The sequence below is a fragment of the Fundulus heteroclitus genome, chromosome 21, assembly GCF_011125445.2.
Source record: "Fundulus heteroclitus isolate FHET01 chromosome 21, MU-UCD_Fhet_4.1, whole genome shotgun sequence".
Lineage (NCBI taxonomy): Eukaryota > Metazoa > Chordata > Actinopteri > Cyprinodontiformes > Fundulidae > Fundulus > Fundulus heteroclitus.
In genome coordinates, this window is record NC_046381.1 from 29,483,094 (window position 1) to 29,504,270 (window position 21,177).

The 21,177-nt window shown below is 41.0% G+C and overlaps 1 protein-coding gene across 2 annotated transcripts in view; it reads left to right on the forward strand.

Annotated features, from left to right (window-relative positions):
* The window catches only part of jcada (junctional cadherin 5 associated a), a 47,164-nt gene extending 31,637 nt beyond the window's left edge, over positions 1 to 15,527 (forward strand). Inside the window, exons 5-6 of one of the 2 annotated variants that reach the window (XM_036125085.1) lie at positions 7,507 to 9,782; positions 11,942 to 15,527. In XM_036125085.1, the coding sequence (XP_035980978.1) occupies positions 7,507 to 9,782; positions 11,942 to 11,976 (2,311 nt within the window). In that variant the 3' untranslated portion in view covers positions 11,977 to 15,527. Of the gene's footprint in view, positions 1 to 7,392; positions 9,783 to 11,941 lie in introns of both variants that reach the window. The other variant, XM_036125086.1, reaches the window with a different exon arrangement.
* Positions 15,528 to 21,177: the final 5,650 nt, after the last annotated feature.

The window sequence follows — 21,177 nt, forward strand, 5'->3', positions numbered from 1 at the left end:
TCATGGGACCTCTTGAGTTGTAATCAACACAGCTTTTGGGCAAACCCACATTCCCCAGTTTAAGTGTGCCCTGCTTTTACACAGGTTGCCAGGTTTGTCGGGATACCCCCCATCTGCGTTTTCCTGTCACATAAACCAATATGCCTAACTTGCTCCCAGTGTTTCACTAGTAATATACCTACATAATGCATATGCTATCAATAAAACAGGAGTCATATAGGGAATATTTAAATATGCATATGGAGGGTTGGCTATATTTAGCTTAGCCGGGGGTTATGCATCTGAGAATCTGTTCAATCGGGACTGCTGGAATGTGGGATATTTTCCAGGGATGTTGCCCCATTTTAGCCAGTCTCTTTAGTTTTTTTTTTTCCTTAAGCAAAGCTGTTGAGCTTGTATATTTGCATCAGATGTGGGAGTTAGTGCTCTGTAACTAAGACAAAGTCAATACAGCTGTTCCTTGTCTACATAATTAGTCTGGGCTGCTGGATTTTCCCCAAACGTTTGTTAGGGCAAATTTCTGTTTTTCTCTCCAAACTATTTTAGCTACTGAGACAGACCTCCGAAATGTGTCAGACAACCACAATTAACCTAAGTGGTTGTACAATTTGTCAGCTGTTTTTTTTTATACTCCCCCTAGCAGTCGCTGGGATGCCACTGCTAACGGGAATGTGGTGATTTCAAAGACATATGTTCTGCAACTTCAATCTATTTGTTCACCCCCCCCCCCCAACCCAAATGCATTTAGCCTGACAGTTCTAGCCAAGGACCAGACCTATCTTTGCACTCCCTCTGGACCAGTGCTGCTTAAACCCAATTAGACTGATGATGGCAACGCATCATTAAATGCCCTCAAATTTTACAGACTGCTCTGGCTAGTAAACATTCGTTGGCCGGTAATGATCACGAATAGAAATGTCAAGGACGCTCAGCAGCCGAGGCCTCTGGAGGATGTGCACGTGTGCTTGCGTCTTGCCTACATGTTCAGTCAGCCCGCGTCACCAGGAACAGTCTGAAATGACTGCATCTCGTTCATCCGGTCTGCCATCAAAAAGCCGGCGTCATCAGCATCTGGTCTCGCGCTGAAATTCAGCTTACTCTCTGAGATTTGGAGCAAAGCGTTAAATCACAACAGAGAGACTGTCTGTAGAACGGCATCTAAAGCCCCATGAGTTCTGGACAATGCTGCAGGAATAACAGCCACAGTATGTCATTGTGTAATGTGTTCATTCTGCAAATCTCAATTACCTAACATTACACAGCTGTTTATGGTCATCTGTCTCCATCTAGTGGGAGAGGATGTCTGTTTTTAAATTCCATCTGTTTACGTTTTAGGTTTGTGCCCATTACACCCCTTATCATTATGATGGTACCTACATTCCTGTGAAAAAGTAGTTGCTCCCTTACACATTTCCTTTTTTTTTTGGGTCACACTTGCATGTTTCAGCTCATCCAACAAATGAAACATTAGGCCAACATAATCTGAGTGAACTCAAGATACAGTTTTTTTTTTTTACAGTGGTCATATTTACTGAAGGAAAAATAACTGTTCAAACCAACCTGGCCTTATGCAAGAATCTAATTACCGTGTCTAAACCTAATGAGTGGTTGTGTCATCCTTGGTGGCATGTCAGCCTTTTGTATTATAGCTCTGGATGACATGATGTCAAGGTAAATAGCCCTCTTACATTGACATCATATGCATTTAATACTGTAACATATATATGTTAATCAGCACATGAACCAGCCTTGCTTGTCCAAAAATTGAGCCATGCTCCTCTAAGATGTCAGTTATAGCTCACATGTCCATGACTGCCACAGAATGAACTGAACTACACAACCTCATGTTAAACCAAGCAGCTGGTTCACTCATCTGAGAAGGCTGATTAATTAAAGGTGCATAGTACAAGTTTTGAAGTTAAATATTATTTATTTTCTTTCCCATACATGCCCTTACAATTGTAATTGTAATTGTAAAAAACGAGTTTTCCTCTCTTTGCCTCTATGGGTTCCATTAGTCAGTTTAAGACAGAGTCATATTATCTGGGCGTGCACCTAGCTCGTTCACCTAGCTACTTTGTTGCGTCTCCACCACTATCGATGCATTAATGAGAGAACATGGCTAGCTTCCTACCCCAGAAGACATTATGCCTCTACAGAAAAGACCTGGGCAGTCGCAGCGGCAGATGCTTCTCTTCCCATGCACGTGCACAACACAGCTGTCATCCCAGCCTGTCGCCAGTAGGGGCAGACGTCTGCAAAAACCCTGGAATATGCTCCTTTAAGCTAATTACCTGGCCATGTGGCGCACTGATGGACACTGAAACATCCGTTCTAGACGGTCAGCTGATCCTTTAATGGGGGAAAATATTGAACTCAAACAAGATGGTGCCGTCACAGAAAAGCAACGTCCCCGGTCATTACGCTGCTGATTCCAGTGAACAGGTGCCGAGCTGAAATGGGAGCGTATCTAAAGTGTTACACATGAGTTAGAGACACACGGCTAGATGTTTCACAAGATACTCTTCATTTTCTCATTTTTAGATGCCAGTATACTTAGCAAAATAACAGCTTTGTTGTTGAACCGTAAATACTGACCATAAAAGACGTTAGGTCAGGTGTGCTGTGGTTTAGACGTTTAGGTGTTCTGGCTTATGTTGTGAACCCCTGAATGTGTCATGTGCTTTTGGAGTAATTCTGCTGGCCGACCAATTCTGGAACGGTTCCTCGCTGTTCCATGTTTTTGGATTTGGCTTTCCACTATAATGTCATTGTTTTAGGACTCTGGATGATCTATAAATCCTTGCATAAAGGAATAGAAGACCTTTCACTGCATGCTTCAACTTTGTGAAATGTTTTAGAGGAATGGCACACGTTAATTTAAAACTAAAAATAATCTTCCTAACATTATATCTTTTACCCCTGAATTAATTCATACAAATTAAAGGTTGGATGTTTGTAAAGGCTATTTACTCACCTAATTACTTTACCAGAGGTATTAGTTAGTAGTGAGTTCACTATAAATATAATTGAATATAACTTTATTATTTCCTTCCACTGTTGTATTGTTGTATATATTTTATTAAAAGTATTGTCAGCTCTCACTTAAGGAGATTTGCACCCAAAAGCAATCTGACAGTATGCATAAATGACATCTAAAACCTCTCAGATCCTGTCCACTTTTTTTGCATTTTGTAGGAGCTATGCTGACATTTAAAAATGTTTTTTCCTTAAAGGTTTTGTGACGGCAACAGAGGCCCGCAGCCACAATCCAAGGATGTTTCTTACTGGAGAAGGAGAGGCCAGGACTTCAGTGTGCTGTTGGACTACGCTGACATCAGGGAACCCCATGCAAAGGGACAGGGAGGGTACAACAGGCCAGAAGGGCCTCAACAGGCCAGAGGTCAGGAGCTCTCTGTTGAGGAACGTCAGAGAGCAGCTCAGGAAAGGCAGCGCTGGGCAGCCCAGGCCCAAGCGCAGGCCCTGGCCCAGGCACAGGGCCGCTCTAGAGAAAAGGAGGCGGCTCTCCAGCAATGGAGGATGGCAACTGAGAGGAAATGCCAGAGTCTGGGGACAGAGGAGTGGCATCCAGCTGTGAGCTTCAGCCGCCAGATGTCTCAGAGCGAGGGGGAGCGTTGGGCAAAAGCGCAGCAGCGGCTCCATGCCAGAACACCAGAGGGCATAGTAGTCCACCCCAGGACCAAAGCTAAGTCCCAGTCCCTACCCAGGATGTTACAACCTGAGAGCCTGCAGTACGTGGACACAGCATTGTCTGGTCAAGAAATGTACCGGCGCTTCAACGGCCACCCACTGTCCCAGCAGGACTTTTATCGCGCACCTCGCTGGCCGGAAAATGGGAGACCAGCGAGTGCCAACCAGCTCTCAATCACACCAAAGGCCCGCTTCACCCGACCCCCCAGACCTCCTTCTTATGAGATGCACCAGCAGATCAGGGGAAGCTGTGAGGTGCTGTCCGGCAGAGAATCAGTGACGCCGCAGGCAAGGGACAGAACTCCCATTCCCACATCAAGAACTAAAGACCCTCAGCTGGACTATTTTGCACAGGACTCTGGGCCCCCGGGATATATCCCTCCTCCGTCATATAAAAGAGCTCCGTTAATGGGAGGGGCGTTCCGAGGATATGGTGATGTTCCTTTTGAGTACAGGTTATTATCACTTTTTTCTTAAATTAATTAATTCAAGACAGTCTGCCACTTGCATTCCCTTAAATAAGCTTAAACATGGAGTTTAAAAGAGCCACTATTGGATTTAAATCACTAACATGCTATGTTTTTGTTTAGGTATTTTCAGACACTATTTAAAAAAAGAATATTTTAATCTGGTATTAGCATTTTCTGTAATGTATTATTTAAATGTTGGTCTCATTTTCATTAACAATGGATTTGCTGAGCAGAAATAAGGATTGAAGTAAAGTTTTCCCATTTAATATCTCTTCTCAACTGGTAATCTAAAAAGTTGCAAATTTCACTACTTCTACTAAACCAGGATAGTAAACTCATATCATTGTTATCATTGATCACCATTAGAACCCCCCCACCCCCCCTCAAAAAAAAATTACATTTGTTTGCCTCTAGAGCTGATCTGGATTTTACTGAATAATCTAGGGCCCCGGGCCCCAAAGGCAACTTCATGTGATCCTTCTCACAAAAGTTAAACATGCTCAACAGGCAGGACATATCGGTCCCATAAGATACCTTGATGAGGTATCTGATGAGGTGGCTAAGTCAGAATTTCAAACTAAAAAATGACAAATTTCAATCTGAGACTTAAGATGGACATGGAAAATATGAAGATCCTTCATTGTATTGTCTTGGTAATATGACCTACATTAACTTTGTTACATGTTTTACATGTGTTTAGCTGCTAAAATAACATTACATACCTCTTAGCATCCCTGAGCACGAACCACTTCAACCATGTGGACAAGCATACACTTTTATCCATAGTAGTTTTAGCCTTAGATTTAACCACAGCATTGCACTTACAGACATGATGTTTCCACAACACATCCATAGTGGGGTGATAATGAGATGGTTTGTTCTTGAAAAGATAACGAGGACCTATTTCTCACTAGGAAACTAATTCAGCACTTTGTTTTCTTGTGGTTCCTGAGAGATAAATGATCCAAACGGGGAAAAGTCATATTTCCTGAAATATGATGCTGAAAATGTTGTATTTCTTCTCCTACTTATGATGTGACCTGTCATTTTCTTTATCTGCTGTGTCTTTGAATGGGAGCACACGCAGTTAGTGCGGTCACAAAAATCTGGGTTTCACGCTCCCCATAGAGTTCTAGTGCGCCCTAGTGGGCAGTGACTGATGACAGGATTTACATCAAGGACAGTACAGCTGTCTGGATGGTATGGCTTTAGGCTTTACATCCTCTTAGATCCATAAAAGTGCTCATTTTGCAGAGGTTACACTTTTGGTCAAATACTGGATTTTGTGGTTGATACGACAATTGACTGTCGGTGAACAGAGAACCTCTGATAGTATTTACACTCCTGAAAAAGCTACCGTTAAACAAAAGGAGTGGAACAATCATCAGTGTGGATCCAGGTGTGCATCAAGAAAGTGATGCAGGAGGACCAGAACACACAGGGAATACAGCTTTTTCAGCCTGAAACTTTAAATACATCCAAGAAACAGAGATGTCCAAATCAAGATGTTTTTAAATGGCTGGTGTCAGGGTCCCTATGAAACACAAACCCTGATAATTTTTGCTAGTCTGTGATCTTGTGCTCTCTGCATCCATGGTGTTTGCAAGCAAGGTTTGGACCATGTGCATTGCTCACTAAACATTATTACAACAGTCTAAGTGTTGTTTCACCAGACAGCTGAAACATAAGCCTTTACATTGTATGACACTAAAAGCAAAGCACTGAGCTTAAAAAGCGTGTGAACGATTTTTTCATTTTTTCCAACTGACAAGAAATGCATTAAAATATATTATGAGCTGAATTATCAGTCATGCCAATCTGCTTTAGCAAATGGTTTCAGATGAAAATATTGTCAGCAATAACTAGATTAAAGTTTATTATATACAGAACAAAAACCAACACATCGTTCCAGTTGTTACCCCATTAAAAACAACGGCAAGTTGTTGGTTTTTAATAATAATACTTGTTAACTGATATCATATAGGACTAATCATGCAGCTGAGTAGAGCCATATGTTTATTCAAATAGATTTATGAGTAAATTAGTTGTCATGATGTTTAATGCTGTCTTTGTGTAACCCTATTCCTTTGACTTTTAGGTATAGAGGAGATATGTATCCACAGATACAAGTGGCTCCTGATGGATCTCATTGGTTCATCAGACACCCAGTTTGTTCCTGGCAAGATCCGCACAGAGAGAGAAGTGCGTCCAGCCAGAAGCAGCTTTACCCTGTGTATTCAACCCAGGAGCGTTCAGGGGGAGGAGTTCAGTATATCTCCTTCGATGATCCTCGCATCCGTCATATTTCCTCAGCCCTGGGTGGGAACTCCCTGACAGATGCCGACAAAATCCGCCACATCCGGAATGAGCTTCCCAGCGTCACCGTGTCGGAGCCTGCACCCGACGACAGTGCCTTTCTGCCCCCGCCACTGGGGCCTTTTATCTCTACCAAACTGGCAGACGAAAACAACCAGGCGTCTTCTAGCAACTTGGACAATGAAAATAAAAGGTGGCGAAGCGATTTGCACAAAGAGACAATAAGTAACTTCCGAGCACCTGACCAAAACTGCAACAATAGACATCTCAAAACTCTACCATCTCCTTCATCCCCCTCTTCAGCTTTCCACCCCCCATTATCAAGGACCTTTTCTCGTCAGGGGTCCAGTTCGGACCAGGTCTTTGCAGAGACCATCACACAAGTCAAGACAATTGTACCGGAGTCTGTACAAGAAATCCACAGGAACACCAAGAGAAGAGTGAGCGAAACCATCTTCTGCCTCGTGAGCGTCCCAGTTCACACACCGACAAACATTAGCAAAGGTTTAGCAGCCGATCAGAATAACAATGAGGCAATGCCAAACCTGACCGTTATGAACACTGACACTTTTGCTGTAGGTCTCAAAGAAAGCCCCAACATCCGTAGCAAGTCTGTAAATGAGATTCCTATCAAATCACGCTACCCTCAGTATCACACCACCAGCACATCCTCAATGAGGAATTACAAGAGAGCTCCTTTAAGAAAGGAGGTCATAGACGCCTGGGTACTCCAAGCAAATGAAGATAAAGAGCTAGGCTATAGTGGGTCTTGGCCTGGAAACCAATACCGTAATCAGGAAACTCAAACAGGTTCGCCTGTGACAGGTTTTAAAAGTCCAGAAGCCCAAAGCCCTACCAGTACCCAGGGCGCTCTTCAGCCAGCCTCAGACACAAGCATGGATGTTGATCCTGCGTCCCCTTATGGCTACCCAATGACAGGTCAAAAAAACCTTCATCCCTCCAGGAACAGCGCCTTCTCTCGTCTCAGCCTGAGTCCAACAGAAACAAAGTCCCTTCAGCACACACAGCAGGACCCACCCTCCCCTACCAAGACACAAAATCAGGGAGAACATCAGTCATCTCCAAAGAAGACCAGTCCACCAGAAAGCGAGGAACATCTGGTTTTTGGTCAGTTTCTCTTAAAGCCAGTGAACCGACGACCCTGTGATGCAATTGGTGAATTGGAGACTATTAACAAAGAGATGGAAGATACAATAAGCAAGAGGCCAAATGTGAGTCGATTTAAAAATGATCTTGACAGTATTGATGACAAACTCGTTTGGTTTAAACCAGGAGCACATTTCACTGGTGGTCCAGAACCTGGCCGAGAAGCCATTAGTCTTCCAACAGTGCACATAGAAAAGCCCAACCACATTAAAAAGAGATCAAAGTCCTTTGCTTCTAGTGCTGACCTAGAATCCGGAGAAATGAGTAAAGCATTCTCCAAGTCGCTGGCCAATAACATACCACTAACAAGTAAGCGTTCGCTGCTTCTCAACCCAGAGTGCAGCAGCAACTGTCTCTTGTCCTTTGTTCCCCCTCACGAGTCAAACCATCTCTACAGGCAGGACATCCCAGTGCCCCAAGAGTCTTTGTTGAGGGATGTGGGACTCACTGTCTACACAGAAACTCCTGGTGGTCCCGGAGAGCCAATGCAGCGCTCACTCTCAGTCCCATCTCCGCTCAGTCACAAAGATCATAGTCAGTCAGTGCCAACACTCATGAAAACTAGTGGCAGCTTTGAGCACAATTCAAAAGAAGAACTTGATCCTGAGTTGCAAGGACGCGCTAAACCAGACCTCTCACCATCCAGGGGTGAGGCAAAAAGCTGTGTAACGGAGAGGGAAAGTTGCTTATCCCCTAAGAAAGGCAATTTGCCACATGTTACAAGACGGACAATGGAGGTCTCTTACGTGTTCGCAGATGATGATGGTGATGAAAGGTGTGGACTCTCTGAACCTTTGACCTATAAAAATGACTCAACAGCAACAGATAAGCACTTAGAGACCCTACTTATTCAGGAAAAAGCTAATACTTTGCCTGCGGAGGACCTCAGCAACCTCTACGAGGTCAAATGTGCAAAAGGAATCCCTGAAAATGAATCTATCCAGGAGAGGGCTGCGCGGATCTTGGGTATTGCTGTTCCAGTAGAGGCTTTACGTGTTGCAGACAAACAGTCTGACGATGACGAGCCTGACATGGACACTGTTTTGGTTGAGCAACAGCTGAGTCCAGAAGAAGAAACAGAGCATGTGACAAGAAAGTATGCGCAAGTCAAAGAGGAATCTCTGATAGTCCAGAGAACAGATATGGAAGTTATCGAGGCGTCAGAGTCCGGTGTGGTGCAAGGGGACGAAGACAGACTAAAGCACAGCAATGACCATAGTGACGACCTACAGAACCAGTACACAGAAACTACATCAGTACTAGACCTTCCCGAGTTCCCACCAAGTAAGCTTCCCCTGTCCCTTCCAGTCACCCCTAATGAGACCTTATCAATTAGCATATGTAGTGGGGAGAAAAAAGGACGAGGCGGAACGTGCAAACTTATTGAGTCTCTGCAAGACAAGCTGAACTGTTCTGCTGCTTCATCTGCTGCAGCTTCAACCGGGTCCACTACAGATAGAACGGCCCGTCTTAAAGAACTCAACTCTGTGTCTAGAATAAGACGCCTTAGCCTGAAAAGTCCTGAGTCTGTAGAGGAATCTCAGTCTATAGGTAGCGAAGGCCTACCAATAGAGGTTTGTAAGGAGACGAGGCAGAATGTTGCTCACCGAGGCCTTGAAGAGGAGGAGCTGGAAGAGAATAGAAAAAGAAGTCACGAAGGAGATAACCAGGATGGACATGTCGACTTGGAAGATCTTGAAGAACCAAAAGAAGCAGTTGATAAGGACAGTAGGGAGGAAAAAAGGCCTGAGGAGGAGGTACACGAGATGGCCGGGGAAAGTGGACAAACAGCAAGCAGTGAGCTGAGTGAAGAAGAACATTTCAAACCAGAAACTGACGAGAGCGAGACGGAACTGAGAATTGTAGAAGATCCTGAAAACACCTCAGAGAATGTAAAAGAAGAGCACAACCCTGCATCAGTTTGTAGAGCTGAGACCACTCAACATGCAGAGGGAAGGAAGTTACCAATACCAAAGCAGCGCACCAAGCTTCAGAAGCCTCCTCTACTTCCTAAACCTCGCAGTGTTCCCAAGAGAGAAATAACTCTGCCGCTGAGCTTCAGCACCGGGACATGTGGCACCTCCGATGTGGAGGATGAAGAAATGCTCTCTGTCTCAGGTGGGTGTGAAATCATTATCCCTTTTCTTATGTGCATGTTTTTATTGGAGTAACATAAATATGTCATTTTTGTAACTTTCCATGTCTTAGAAATTACCCATTTCCTTTAAATTATATTGCAGATTAGGATAGTTCTGATTGTTAAACGTGGCTAGTAGTGTCACACAGTTCACCTGGAGTTCCTGAAGAGACATTTCAATACTCTTTCTCTGGTGGTAATCCTGACAAATATCTTCATCCTTGATGTGGTTAGAAAAATTTCCAAAGTATCAATGTCCTCCTGCAGAGCTAATGCCCTGATCCTTTATATAACATGCAGCGCCATATTATCAGTGACTTTGGAAACCTGCTTATGTTCCTCCGCAGTCATCTTTATACAGTCCAGTGAAAGAGCTGTCAACCTGCCAACCTGGCCCTACACTTGCCATAGAATGAGATATCTGACAATGGGATTTTCACATCCAGTCCAGTCATCTTTGCAGTGTTGTTGTCATTCAGAAACATCTTGAACATGAATGATCTGTTTGAAGTGATGCCATGGCTTCTTGATCAGATGCAATGTATTATGTTGGCATTTTGAATGTCTTGTAAAACAGGGGATTTTTTACCTTGTGGTGAAGGTTGATGTGTTTGTTTGTGTCCATCAATAGTGTGGTAAAAATGCAAAGATTTAAACAGTTGTTTATTTGCTTTTAAGTTTAAACTTTAACACAAAAAATCTAAACTGGCGGTTTAGATAGATTTACTTAAAACATACGCTACAAAAAATGCTACATTTAAGCATTCTGGTACTGAAATAATAGCACTTTTTACTAACAAAGTTGATTAATGGTATTTAGAATCTTACTGTGTAGTTATATATGTTGCAGAAAATATAATTACTTTTTCCAGTTTTTTATAGCATAACTAATAAGTGGTAATATTAGCTGGTTAGTCAAATTATCTTCTCAGGTAGCCAGCCTGCAGCAGGCTTCTGATTGTGGGTGGAAAACTTTAACTGTAAGATAATGATGGGTGAACTCTGAGAGTTTTATTTTTATTATTTTAACATTTTATGTGACCAAAAATGTTTTTGAACAACCAAATTAGTTTTTCTTGTGAGCTATGGAAAGGTTTGCCATTTTTAAGTCAACTGACCAATAGCAGTGGGCAGCAACACATGGGGGAGGGGGGACATATCAGCACCTTTTCTGCCGACTCATCAGAATTTAAACCAGAGGAACATTATGACAGAATACTTTAATGATTTGAAAAATCTTGATACTGATAACCAATGTAGCTTCATTGTTATCAACACATGGCCATTAGAAAGAAATACAGTCTCAAAGGTTTAGTGTCTTCATTTCATTTAATATATATATATATATATATATTACTTACATCTGCATTTGCAGTGTCTGTAGGATTACATTTTAAAAAAACTTGAAAGTAAGTATGTTAAATTCCAAAAGAAGATGCTGAGCATAGCCAAAGTGCAGCTACACAATTTCAAGGCTTAAGTTTAATTGAGAATGGTTTAACGCAACCTGGGAAATGTGAAATGTGTGTTTTTAGCAAAGCGTGACCATGTGCCTGTTGGCCTCAGTGACAGAGGTTTTAATAGTATCCTGTCCGGACTTACACAACAAAAACATGTTTGTTGTAATACATTTTGCCTTTAGAAACTTTTTTAAAAGCCTCTGTATCTCTGCACACCCATCCTGTCCAGTATGGGGTCAGAAAGGGGTCGAAAGTGTTGTCTATTTGAAACAACTAGTTCAGGCTAGTGTCAACATGGCCTACATCTGGAACGTTTGCTGGCATAAAAAGAAAATCCCGGTTTTCCCTTTTAAAGTCATGTCTTGGAGACACCGTTTCATTCTTTTGTCCCAAGTTTTGCCAAGTCAGCCTTGGCATGGAAAGGGAACACAAATGCTTTGGTCTAGGTGAAATGAAATGAAAACAAATCTGATCTTTTCAGATGAGTTTAGTAATGACTCCTGGAGCCAACCGGAGCAGGCTCTGACTACAGCTCCATCTCTCTCTCTCTCTCTCTCTCTCTCTCTCTCTCTGACAAAGCAAACATTGTTGAACTCTTCCTTCGAGGTCCTGTTTGGTAAAGGTCTGCCTTGTTTTCAGGGATGCTCTCTCATCTCTTCTTTCCTCTCATTTCTCATCAGACGCATACGACCCCAGTCGAGTAGAGCGGGTGTGACCTCCGACCACTGCCTTCACCACTGTGGAACTCCGTCTTTCTCCCGTTAACAGCTTTTTCCACCAACAAAGACTTCCATCTCCTCTCCTGGCTCAGTCTGCCCCCTCCCCTCCTCCAACGTCTCCCAGAACTGACCGTCCCGGTGCTGCGAGTACATTTTTACAGCTAATAAAAGCTACAGCAGGGTGCTGGTTCTTTAGGTCATCTTACCTGCCCCCCCAACCCCCGTTGTCTTTGCCTCTGAACTCGTTAATCTCCTCATGCAAGCGGTTTTCCTCCTGTCAGAAGTTGTCTTTTGGTTTGGAAGAATGTGTGTCATTATTCCCGTCTGTGCGTCTCGGGAACTTCCGTGTCGAAACCTGAATGTAAGAGCGCTTCTTGTTAATCGAGCGATCAAAAGAAATGTAACAGAAAAATAAAAAAAACTCAAGGTGACAGTATTGCATTACAATCAGTATTAACCTACACCAAATGTAAATAAAAGAGTTATAAGATTTTATTAAGGTTATAAAAAAAAAATCAATCTAAGACAATAAATTGAAATGTATATTTTCTTATGGGTGTTGAGAGATTAGATTTGTTTTACAAAGTGTAATCCTTATGTGTATGAGCAGTGATGAAACTCCTAACCTTTTTTCTCCTATACCTGTGTGATAGAGAATGTACTAAAAGAGTTCGGATTTCAAAGAGAAACACTGTGGTCCTTGAATAGTTTCACTCAAGAGCAATATAGTTGTCACATGCAGGGCGTCTGTGACATGATTCCAGTAGTAAGTCTATTTCAAGGCGCTAATCTCATTTGCTTTGAAGCTATACCTTTAGGTACAAGTGTTAGATTTGCACTGCAGAGATTATTGGCTCGATGTTATTCCCAAACACCTGGTAATCTCCTCACACACTCGGAGATTACGCTCAGAGCGATCCTCTGCGCGCTCCCAGTATCAGCAGCCACGCGGTGTGTCAGGAAGTGTCTTTAGTTAAACCGCGCACTGTTCCAGAAATCCTCCCATACGTGTTGTGTGGCAATCAAACGTTCTGCTGAGAAGTTTACATCCATGTCAGCTTAACCTTTTGGGCTTTTAAGGATTTATTTAAACCACCTTTCCCCCAGGGTGGAATGGTTTTATGATAAACAACATCAAAGATTAGAAATAATTAGAAATTTTGAATTATTTTTGGACTAAAGGGTCAAATTATATTTGCACAGCCTGAAATTTACCTAGATACCCCCTCTAATATTTGGTTAAATCTGCCTTAGCATGCTGGACCTCAAGCCCACACTTGGTATGGTCAACAGAATGATTCTGGTGTAATTCTGGTTGACGTTCTAAATGTTTCCTCTTATCGGAAATGGTTAAGCTTTTTCCCATAAAGGTCAGGGCTTTGGGAAGGCTACCCCCTTCACCCCCTCCAGAACCAGTGGTGGTTTGTTGAGACCATAGTCCTTTTTTTAATGGTGTACTCGTTGATTTGAGGTACATTCGAGGAGTCTGAAGGTATCGTTCCCTCCTTGTTATTCCATCCTCTCTGTGTAATGCACCAGTCCAATGCCCCTTGCAGCAGAGCGGCCCCATAGTGTGATGCTGCCTCTGCCAATGCTTAAAAGATGGTTCAGTGTTTTTAGGCTTAAAAACCTTGACTCCGCCAAGCATACACTTCTTATCATTCTCACTAAATAGTTGAGCTTTTGTCATGTTTGACCATAAAATGTTTCTCCAGAAGAAATTTTGGTTTGTTCACAAAAAAAAAACTTCTTTAAAGGTGTCCGTTTGTAGATTGAAATAATTCTTGTTTGGCACCCTCTCCATCAGAGGCATGGGGAAACTCATGTAGCCATGAACAGGGACAGCAATGTCTGGTTTATGGCAAGTTTGAGTCTTGGTGGATTCAGGGTGGTTTCTGACCATCCTAAACAGTTCCCATTCATGTGAAGGGGAAGTTTAGGTCTTCTTTATAACCACATATGAATACCTTACACACAACTTGAACACAGCTGTTTGAAGAAATTAACTCAGAATCTCCGGTTCTGTTTAAATGACTCCAAAAGGACATTCCCCTGCTGTGTACATTTACAATTCTCTAGATGTTCCCTTTAACGTTCCCATTGTTCTCGGTTGGGCTGTCGAGTGCTGCCAAACAAAGAGCCCAGAACTTTTAGCACCACTTATTCAAGGATTTAGCTAAACGTGTGCAAATATTCCAACCCTGTGTGAATAAGAGGAAATCCACAAAAATCTAAACCTATGCACCCTATTTTCTTGTTTTTTTTTTTTGTTTGTTTTTTTAAAAGGCATCAAACTTGTGTGTTGCATAAATATTCCACTGTGGTAAAATATTGCTTCCAGCAAATCATTAAAAGCCCAAAAGGTGCTGTGACATTCAAGCCCATGATGGGTTTATGCAAACTTCTGACTGGAACTGTTGAGGTTTCTTCGTCAGTTTGTGTCCTCCCTGCAGGAAAACATAGATGTAGCGTTACAGATCGCAGTGTGCCTTGGACACACTGTCTCTGTGCAGATCTTCATCTGTGTGTGTGGCCCGGTCCGGTTTGCAGTTTCAACCGGACAGCAGCAGCAGCAGCAGCTTCATTTCACATGAGCAGATAAACATATGAAACTGTTTAGGCAATAATAGTATTAAGCTAAAGACGCTTAGTAATGATGCTGTACAGAACATTGCTGTTGGAAACCTAGTCTCAGTATTTGAGTGTGTTTAATTAGTTCATGCTGACATATCAGTATTGTAAAAGTTGCGGGTAGAACTGGCAGTTGGTTAGCAATAGAAAAAAAAAAAATTGACAAACATGCCAAACCAAACTTTATGCTATGCATTGGACTTTTTTTTTTTTTTTAACCAGCAAAGTTCAAAGCTAAAATGCTATTATTCACTTTGCTTGTGCAACCATATCAGTGTGTGGTCCAGCTGTATTTGAACGGTGTGGTGAAACCTGTTTGAACCGGAGGAAGGCCTGCATGGACGCAGCTCTATCGAGGGTTCACAACGAGGTCCGGTCTTTTGTCCAGTCTCCAGCTCAGTATTCCTGCACCTCTGTTCTCCAGTGTTATCTGGTTCATCCTTGTAGCTCTTTTTTGTAACACAACGTCTTTGTAACATAATCTAGACAACTGGTGCACATCTTGCTTTGATATTTTCTATTTTCATACAGAAGTATGTACAGTTTTTTTTTCTTCTTTTTTTTGTAAGTGCCGCATCTTTCCCACTTCCATTTTTATTTTGGTGCATGTAATACGTAAAAGAAGCCACAGAGAGGGTGTATTTGAATATAATAATTGCATTTGGTACAATATAGTCTATCCAGTAAACAACTGTTATATTTCATACAATGTATATTTTATTTTACAAATGTTAAGCTACATATTTAAAGCAGAACAAGGTATTTTTAGATTATTGTGAAGACGGAGGTGTTTTTGAAGGCACAGTATTTGTCCATACTTGGTATGATTATTAAGACTGATCAGAAATCGAGACAAATCTGTGCTGTTGTACCCGTGCTGCAGACTGTTCATAAATAAAAGTCTTTGCATGAATTATTTTGCCTTCAGTTTTGTACAGTGTCTCATACTCTCCATTCTACACAAACACAAATTCAGTCTTATTACTGTTCAATGTCCACATATTTTGGAGAACTCAGTTAAGTATTCCAGTTTTAGAAGTAATCTTGCAAACATGCCAAAAATATATCTGTAAGTAGCAAAAAATGTAAGGAAAAATGTCTTTTTCTCAATTATTTCTGTCGTAATAAGCTCTCTTTGCAATAAATCTCCCACATTTGGAAAGCCTGTTTATTTCATCATATTTGTAGGGAAAACACCTTTATTAGTTGAGCAACAGAGTTGACCATGGTTTGCCCTAACGAAAAACTTGCCAATTCCTTAAACGTTTGGTGGAGGCAGTGCGATGGTGTTGGGTGGAACCTCCCTCGTTGGAACAAGGCTTGCTATCATTAACAGCAATATTAATGCAGAGAGATGTCCTGCTCAGATTCTAGTTTCCATCAACATTTTTTGATGCACATTTTAAAATATCTCATAAGAAAAGTTTCCAAATAACTTTCTGAATTTTGCCAATTTCGCAAAAATGTTTTTACGCTCACTTGATGTGGCTTTTGGATTTTGCGAAAAAGAATTAATATGAAAAGGAGAGATGGAAATATGTTAAAAAGGTCTCTGAGGCAGAGAATTTACATCACATGACTGGTCAGCTGTTTCTTCTGCCGGCGTTCTCCCAGGTATTCCCATAACAATTGTAGAATTGCATTTCTTTCTCTACATCTTGGAACTGCATGTAACATCACCATTGCTAGCTGACATGACAACAATTCTAACTTGCCCGATAGCAACACATTCCTGAAAACCTCATCTTTTTTCTTAGATGTGTGATCCATGTTAGTTTGCAACATCTACTTCCTGTTTATTACAGTTATGTAACGAAATTCCGCTCTGCGTAGCCTAGTTATTTGGATCCATACCGAAATTCTTGTATTCATCTTAAAAATGGCTAATTTTTAAAAAGCATTAAAATAAAATAAAATAAGATAATTATTAGCCAGTATGCGAACGACACAACAATGTTTATTAAAAATGAATTTCAAATTCCCATTGCTTTTTAGGCGGTCAATATATTTTCCATAGCATCTGGTCTATTTCTCAACCTTAATAAATGTGAACTTTTAGCAATTAAAAACTCCTCTTCAACTACCCTCTACAATATAACAGTAAAACAAGAAATAAAATATTTAAGAATACTTATTACAGAAAATGAAAGAAACTTGTTAAATGTGGACAGTAAACTGGCAAATTGTAAAACAATTTAAACTCGTGGCTATAAAGAGATTTCACTATATTTGGCAGAACTTTACTTACTAGAGTTGAGGGCATTTCAAGAATTCTCCACCCCACTTATTCTTTGGCATTAGAGCAATCCTTTATAATGGCTGTTAATCAATTAAATTTAAACTTTATATTGAATAACAAGGCACATTATTTAAAAAAAAATCTGTTCTACATTGAAACTACAGTAAAGGAGGCCTTAAAGCTATTGATTATGGTTGTATGAAGGGAACAATTAAATTGGCTCAATTCGAATCTGAAAAACCCAGTAGACCTGTGGTGGTTTAAAGTTCTTTTAAAAATGTGATCATAATGTGAAAAACTGAATGTAAAGTTGCCTAGTTTTCACCAGCAAATGCTTGAATACTGGTGAACGATGTACAAACATAATTTCACACCTGCCTACAGTCCTGAATTCATTTTCATTGAAGACTTGTAGTATCAGTTTGGGCCAATGGGTCCAACAGACCACAGAGTCTGACTTGCAAGAAATAGCGGTTGAAAAATGGGATGCCATCCGCACAGCAGTGTGTTACTAAACTGGTGATCATCCTGGGGAGGAAGTTTTGGCTGTGTATATACACAACTAAAGTACCTTTCTGTTCTGTTAAGCTGTCAGTTAAAGGGCTTAACTGGAAGCACCATACTCTGACAAAAAGGTAGACTTCCCTGTTGGACTGCTAAAAATTAATAAATTAAACCGCACTTCAGTCTGGATTGCATTGACTGTAATATTAGATGAAATGTATAATAGAAAAGATGTTTCAAAGTGGTGAAATTCAGGCATGTCAGCTGCAAGTAAGGGTAAAAGTCCACAACAAAAGAAGAAATGCTTTACAGTCATTAAAAAAATGTGTACTTGGTTGAAATTAAATGTGCATAAGGTGACCCAAAAGTAGAAAAAGCGCATGTAAAATTTTCATAAGAAACAGCAAACGACTGCAAATATGACTGGCAGGCCCACTGACGGTCAGAGAGGAGTGGCATCCTCTGTTGGTCTAGATACAAACGATAACATGGTGCAGAACAGCCTCCCTATCCTCTCCAGCAGGAGTTTGACTAACAGCCTTCAGGATACTGCAGATCAGAGCCAGGTCGGGGTTTAGAGTTGAGCTGATCCCATTAATCTTCAGTTGGGTAAGCATTGGGGGACCTCAACCCTTGGATAGAGTCCATCAACACATGCACCAGGTGGGAGGACTCCTCAGACTAACTCACACTGCTCTGGTGTAAATGGCAGCCTATGCAGAGATGCTGATAGCAGCTGTTAAGAAATGATGCTGAATGACTCAGGTTGTTGCAAAGACATTACCGATTTCATCATACCCATAAAGAGTTAGTAATGAATTCTGGTACATATAAGCATATAGGAGGCAAAAACTTTTAAAATGTGGGATGTTTTCTTAATAAATATGGTATTAAAAAGTGCCTACAAAATGTTTGATGGTATAAGCCTGGGCTGGTGGCATCAAATTATAAACATAGAAAATAAGCAAGCATTAGATGTTGGATGTCACAAAGCCTGAAGTGTGTTTGGTTTCAATCAAAAACAGGATAAAGGATCTATAAACCAGATCGTTTTCCGATCAAGAAGACGGTGACAACCCCTCTCCACCCGCCTGGCTGCACCCCAGTATTAAAAGAGCATCAAAAGCTGAATCATTGCTTTGAACACATTCAGACACTTGTAGGTGGAGCGTTGATTTCTCTCTCTGTATGCATCAAAGCATTGCAGCCTATGCAACATATTTTATTGTTTTATTTATCAAGCTGTTAACGTAGTGGCAGCAGCCTTTAGACATTACATCATTTATGCACAGGGCAAACAAACCAAATCAAGTCGCTTTTAAAAATGATATTTAGCTTTTCATTTTCAATTCTTTACTTCTATATATTTTTCAGCAGCTCTAGTTATTGCAGTGTATGCCATGTTTCATCCTTTTATTTTGTGGTTAAGACTTTGATGTTGCCTTTTATTTCAGGTTACTGAGGCAGTAGAGAAATGCTGGTTCCTAAACTTGCCTGGACATGACTCAAAGCTCACAGCGTCCGTGTAAACGATGCACTGCATCATACATCAGAGATTAAATCTTTATCGGTCATTTAAAGCACCCTAGATCAATCAGAAGTAACCCAGCACTCACAGTAGGAGGTCATGACGAAGAGAAAATAGTTACCCTCCCGTCCCACTCAACACTGGATACATTGTCAATCCAGCAAAGGTGTGTTATATAGCTAACTACAAATATTCCCCCAGGACCTGGACTGACTGAGGCTTATTTTTGCTCAGAGAGCTTTCCAAGGCATGTTGCTCAGTAACTCAGGAATACCCTCAGTCACTGTTCATGTATGTAACGGAGATATGCACATACACTTAGCTGAACCCATAATTTCACACTATAGCTCAGTCAGAGGCATCAGAATGACTTAAGGTCATTGAAAGGTTTATTTATTTAAAGGGACAGTGTAATACAAATTTGGCTTTAAATTAGTAAAAAACTGCCACCTCTTCTTGTGTCAAAAAAGAGTTTGTTTTGGTGGCGGCATGGCATTGACTTTACTGTGGGATGTACTATCTTGATTGTTACAGCACCACACGACGCCACCATCAAACTAAAATACAACATAAAACTCAATGTAACAGCAAGACGGCAAAACAAAGACATAAAGTTATATAACATGTAAACATGGGACCCATGCGTAGAAGTAGAAATGAGGATCACACAAACAATCTCTAGCATCCCTTGACTTCAACTCAAAGCAGCCCCTCTGGCTATAACCCGTCGTGCTCATGCTTCACAACTGGCAAGCCTCTCACACAGCTGTGCACCTCTCACAGGTGAGCCAGCAGAACCAATTTGTCCTAATAAAGATCCCTCATTAGATTTTCAAAATAAGTGTCCTGATGATGCATTAAAATCTGCATAATGCAATGGAAAATACATTCACTAATTGATGGCAGTAAAAATCAAGTATTGCTTTTCTAAATACATATTCTAACAAAGTCTAATAACCTCACATCAAAAACGAAAGCGTTCTCATAACTTAGAATTAGTAGTTTATAAATACATAGGTGTCGGTGCACCCACTGGGAGGCGCCATGTTTTGTCGTCATGTCTGATTTCAGTAACCAAAAGCGGACAAACTGTGAGTCATGGGCGTTCTCCCTATTTGTCTATGAAGATGTGCTGTCAGTGGAGGAGGAGGAGTATAAAACAAGCAAAGACGACCGTAGCTCATTCTATTTGCTGTTTTCTTTTGAAATGGAGCAAAACGGGAGTAATAGATTCATGTCTCCTTCTTTTAGTCAGCAAACGGGCTGTAGCATTTTGTACACTCTGCATTCGCTGCAAAGAGCTCTGATCCAACCCTAGATACAATGAATTACAATAATCTAAACTTGATGTAATAAATGTATGGGTGGCCCTCTCAAAATCAGACACAGGAAGATAGGACTTTAACTTAGCAAGGGACCTCAGATTGAAAAAAAAAATGGCTTTGATAACAGCGCTAACATGTTTTTCACATTTAAGTTAAACAGAGGATCAGCTATCCCACCCAGACTTTTCACAAACAGACGACAGAAGGAGGGCAGGGGACCAATCACACCGTCATGCCAAAGCAGGGGATTGCATTGACTGAACACCAGAATCTCAGTTTTTTACTTATTTAAGGTAAAAAATAATTAGCTCTCAGCCATGCCTGTATGTCCCTGAGACAATCCTGTAAAATATGTACAGCAGACTGGCTGTTATTTGTAGTTACATGTAGATAGATTTGAATGTCATCTGCAAAATAGTGAAATGAGACTTTAATAATAACAATAATAATACATTTTATTTCAACCGCCTTTCAAAACACTCAAGGACATTGTACAGGTAAAAACAATAAGTGGTAAAAGTAACATCGCCATAAGTAACAGAAAATCATAATGAAAAGATAATCTTGAACATGTGGGTTTTGAGTTTTGATTTGAACAAGGGTAAAGACTCGGTATTGCAGATGTCAGGGGGGAGTGAATTCCAGAGTGTAGGCGCAGACCTAGAAAAAGCTCTGCTCCCCATGTTGCTAAGACGGGCGGAAGGAACAAAGCACTTTGTGCTTTTTAAAGATAAAACCCAGAGGCAGCAAATGTAAGACAAAAAGAAGAGGTGCCCATATCAACCCCTGGGGCACCCCACACTACAGAGAAGGCACTAAGGGGGTAAACTGTCCTAGATTCACAGAAAAACTCCTATCGGTAAAATAGGAATGGAATGAAAAAAAAAAACTTCAACTCTAAGTATAACTATAGTTTGTTGTGAAAATGATATCCCAGTGTTCTATATTACTGATATGAACAGTTTTAGTT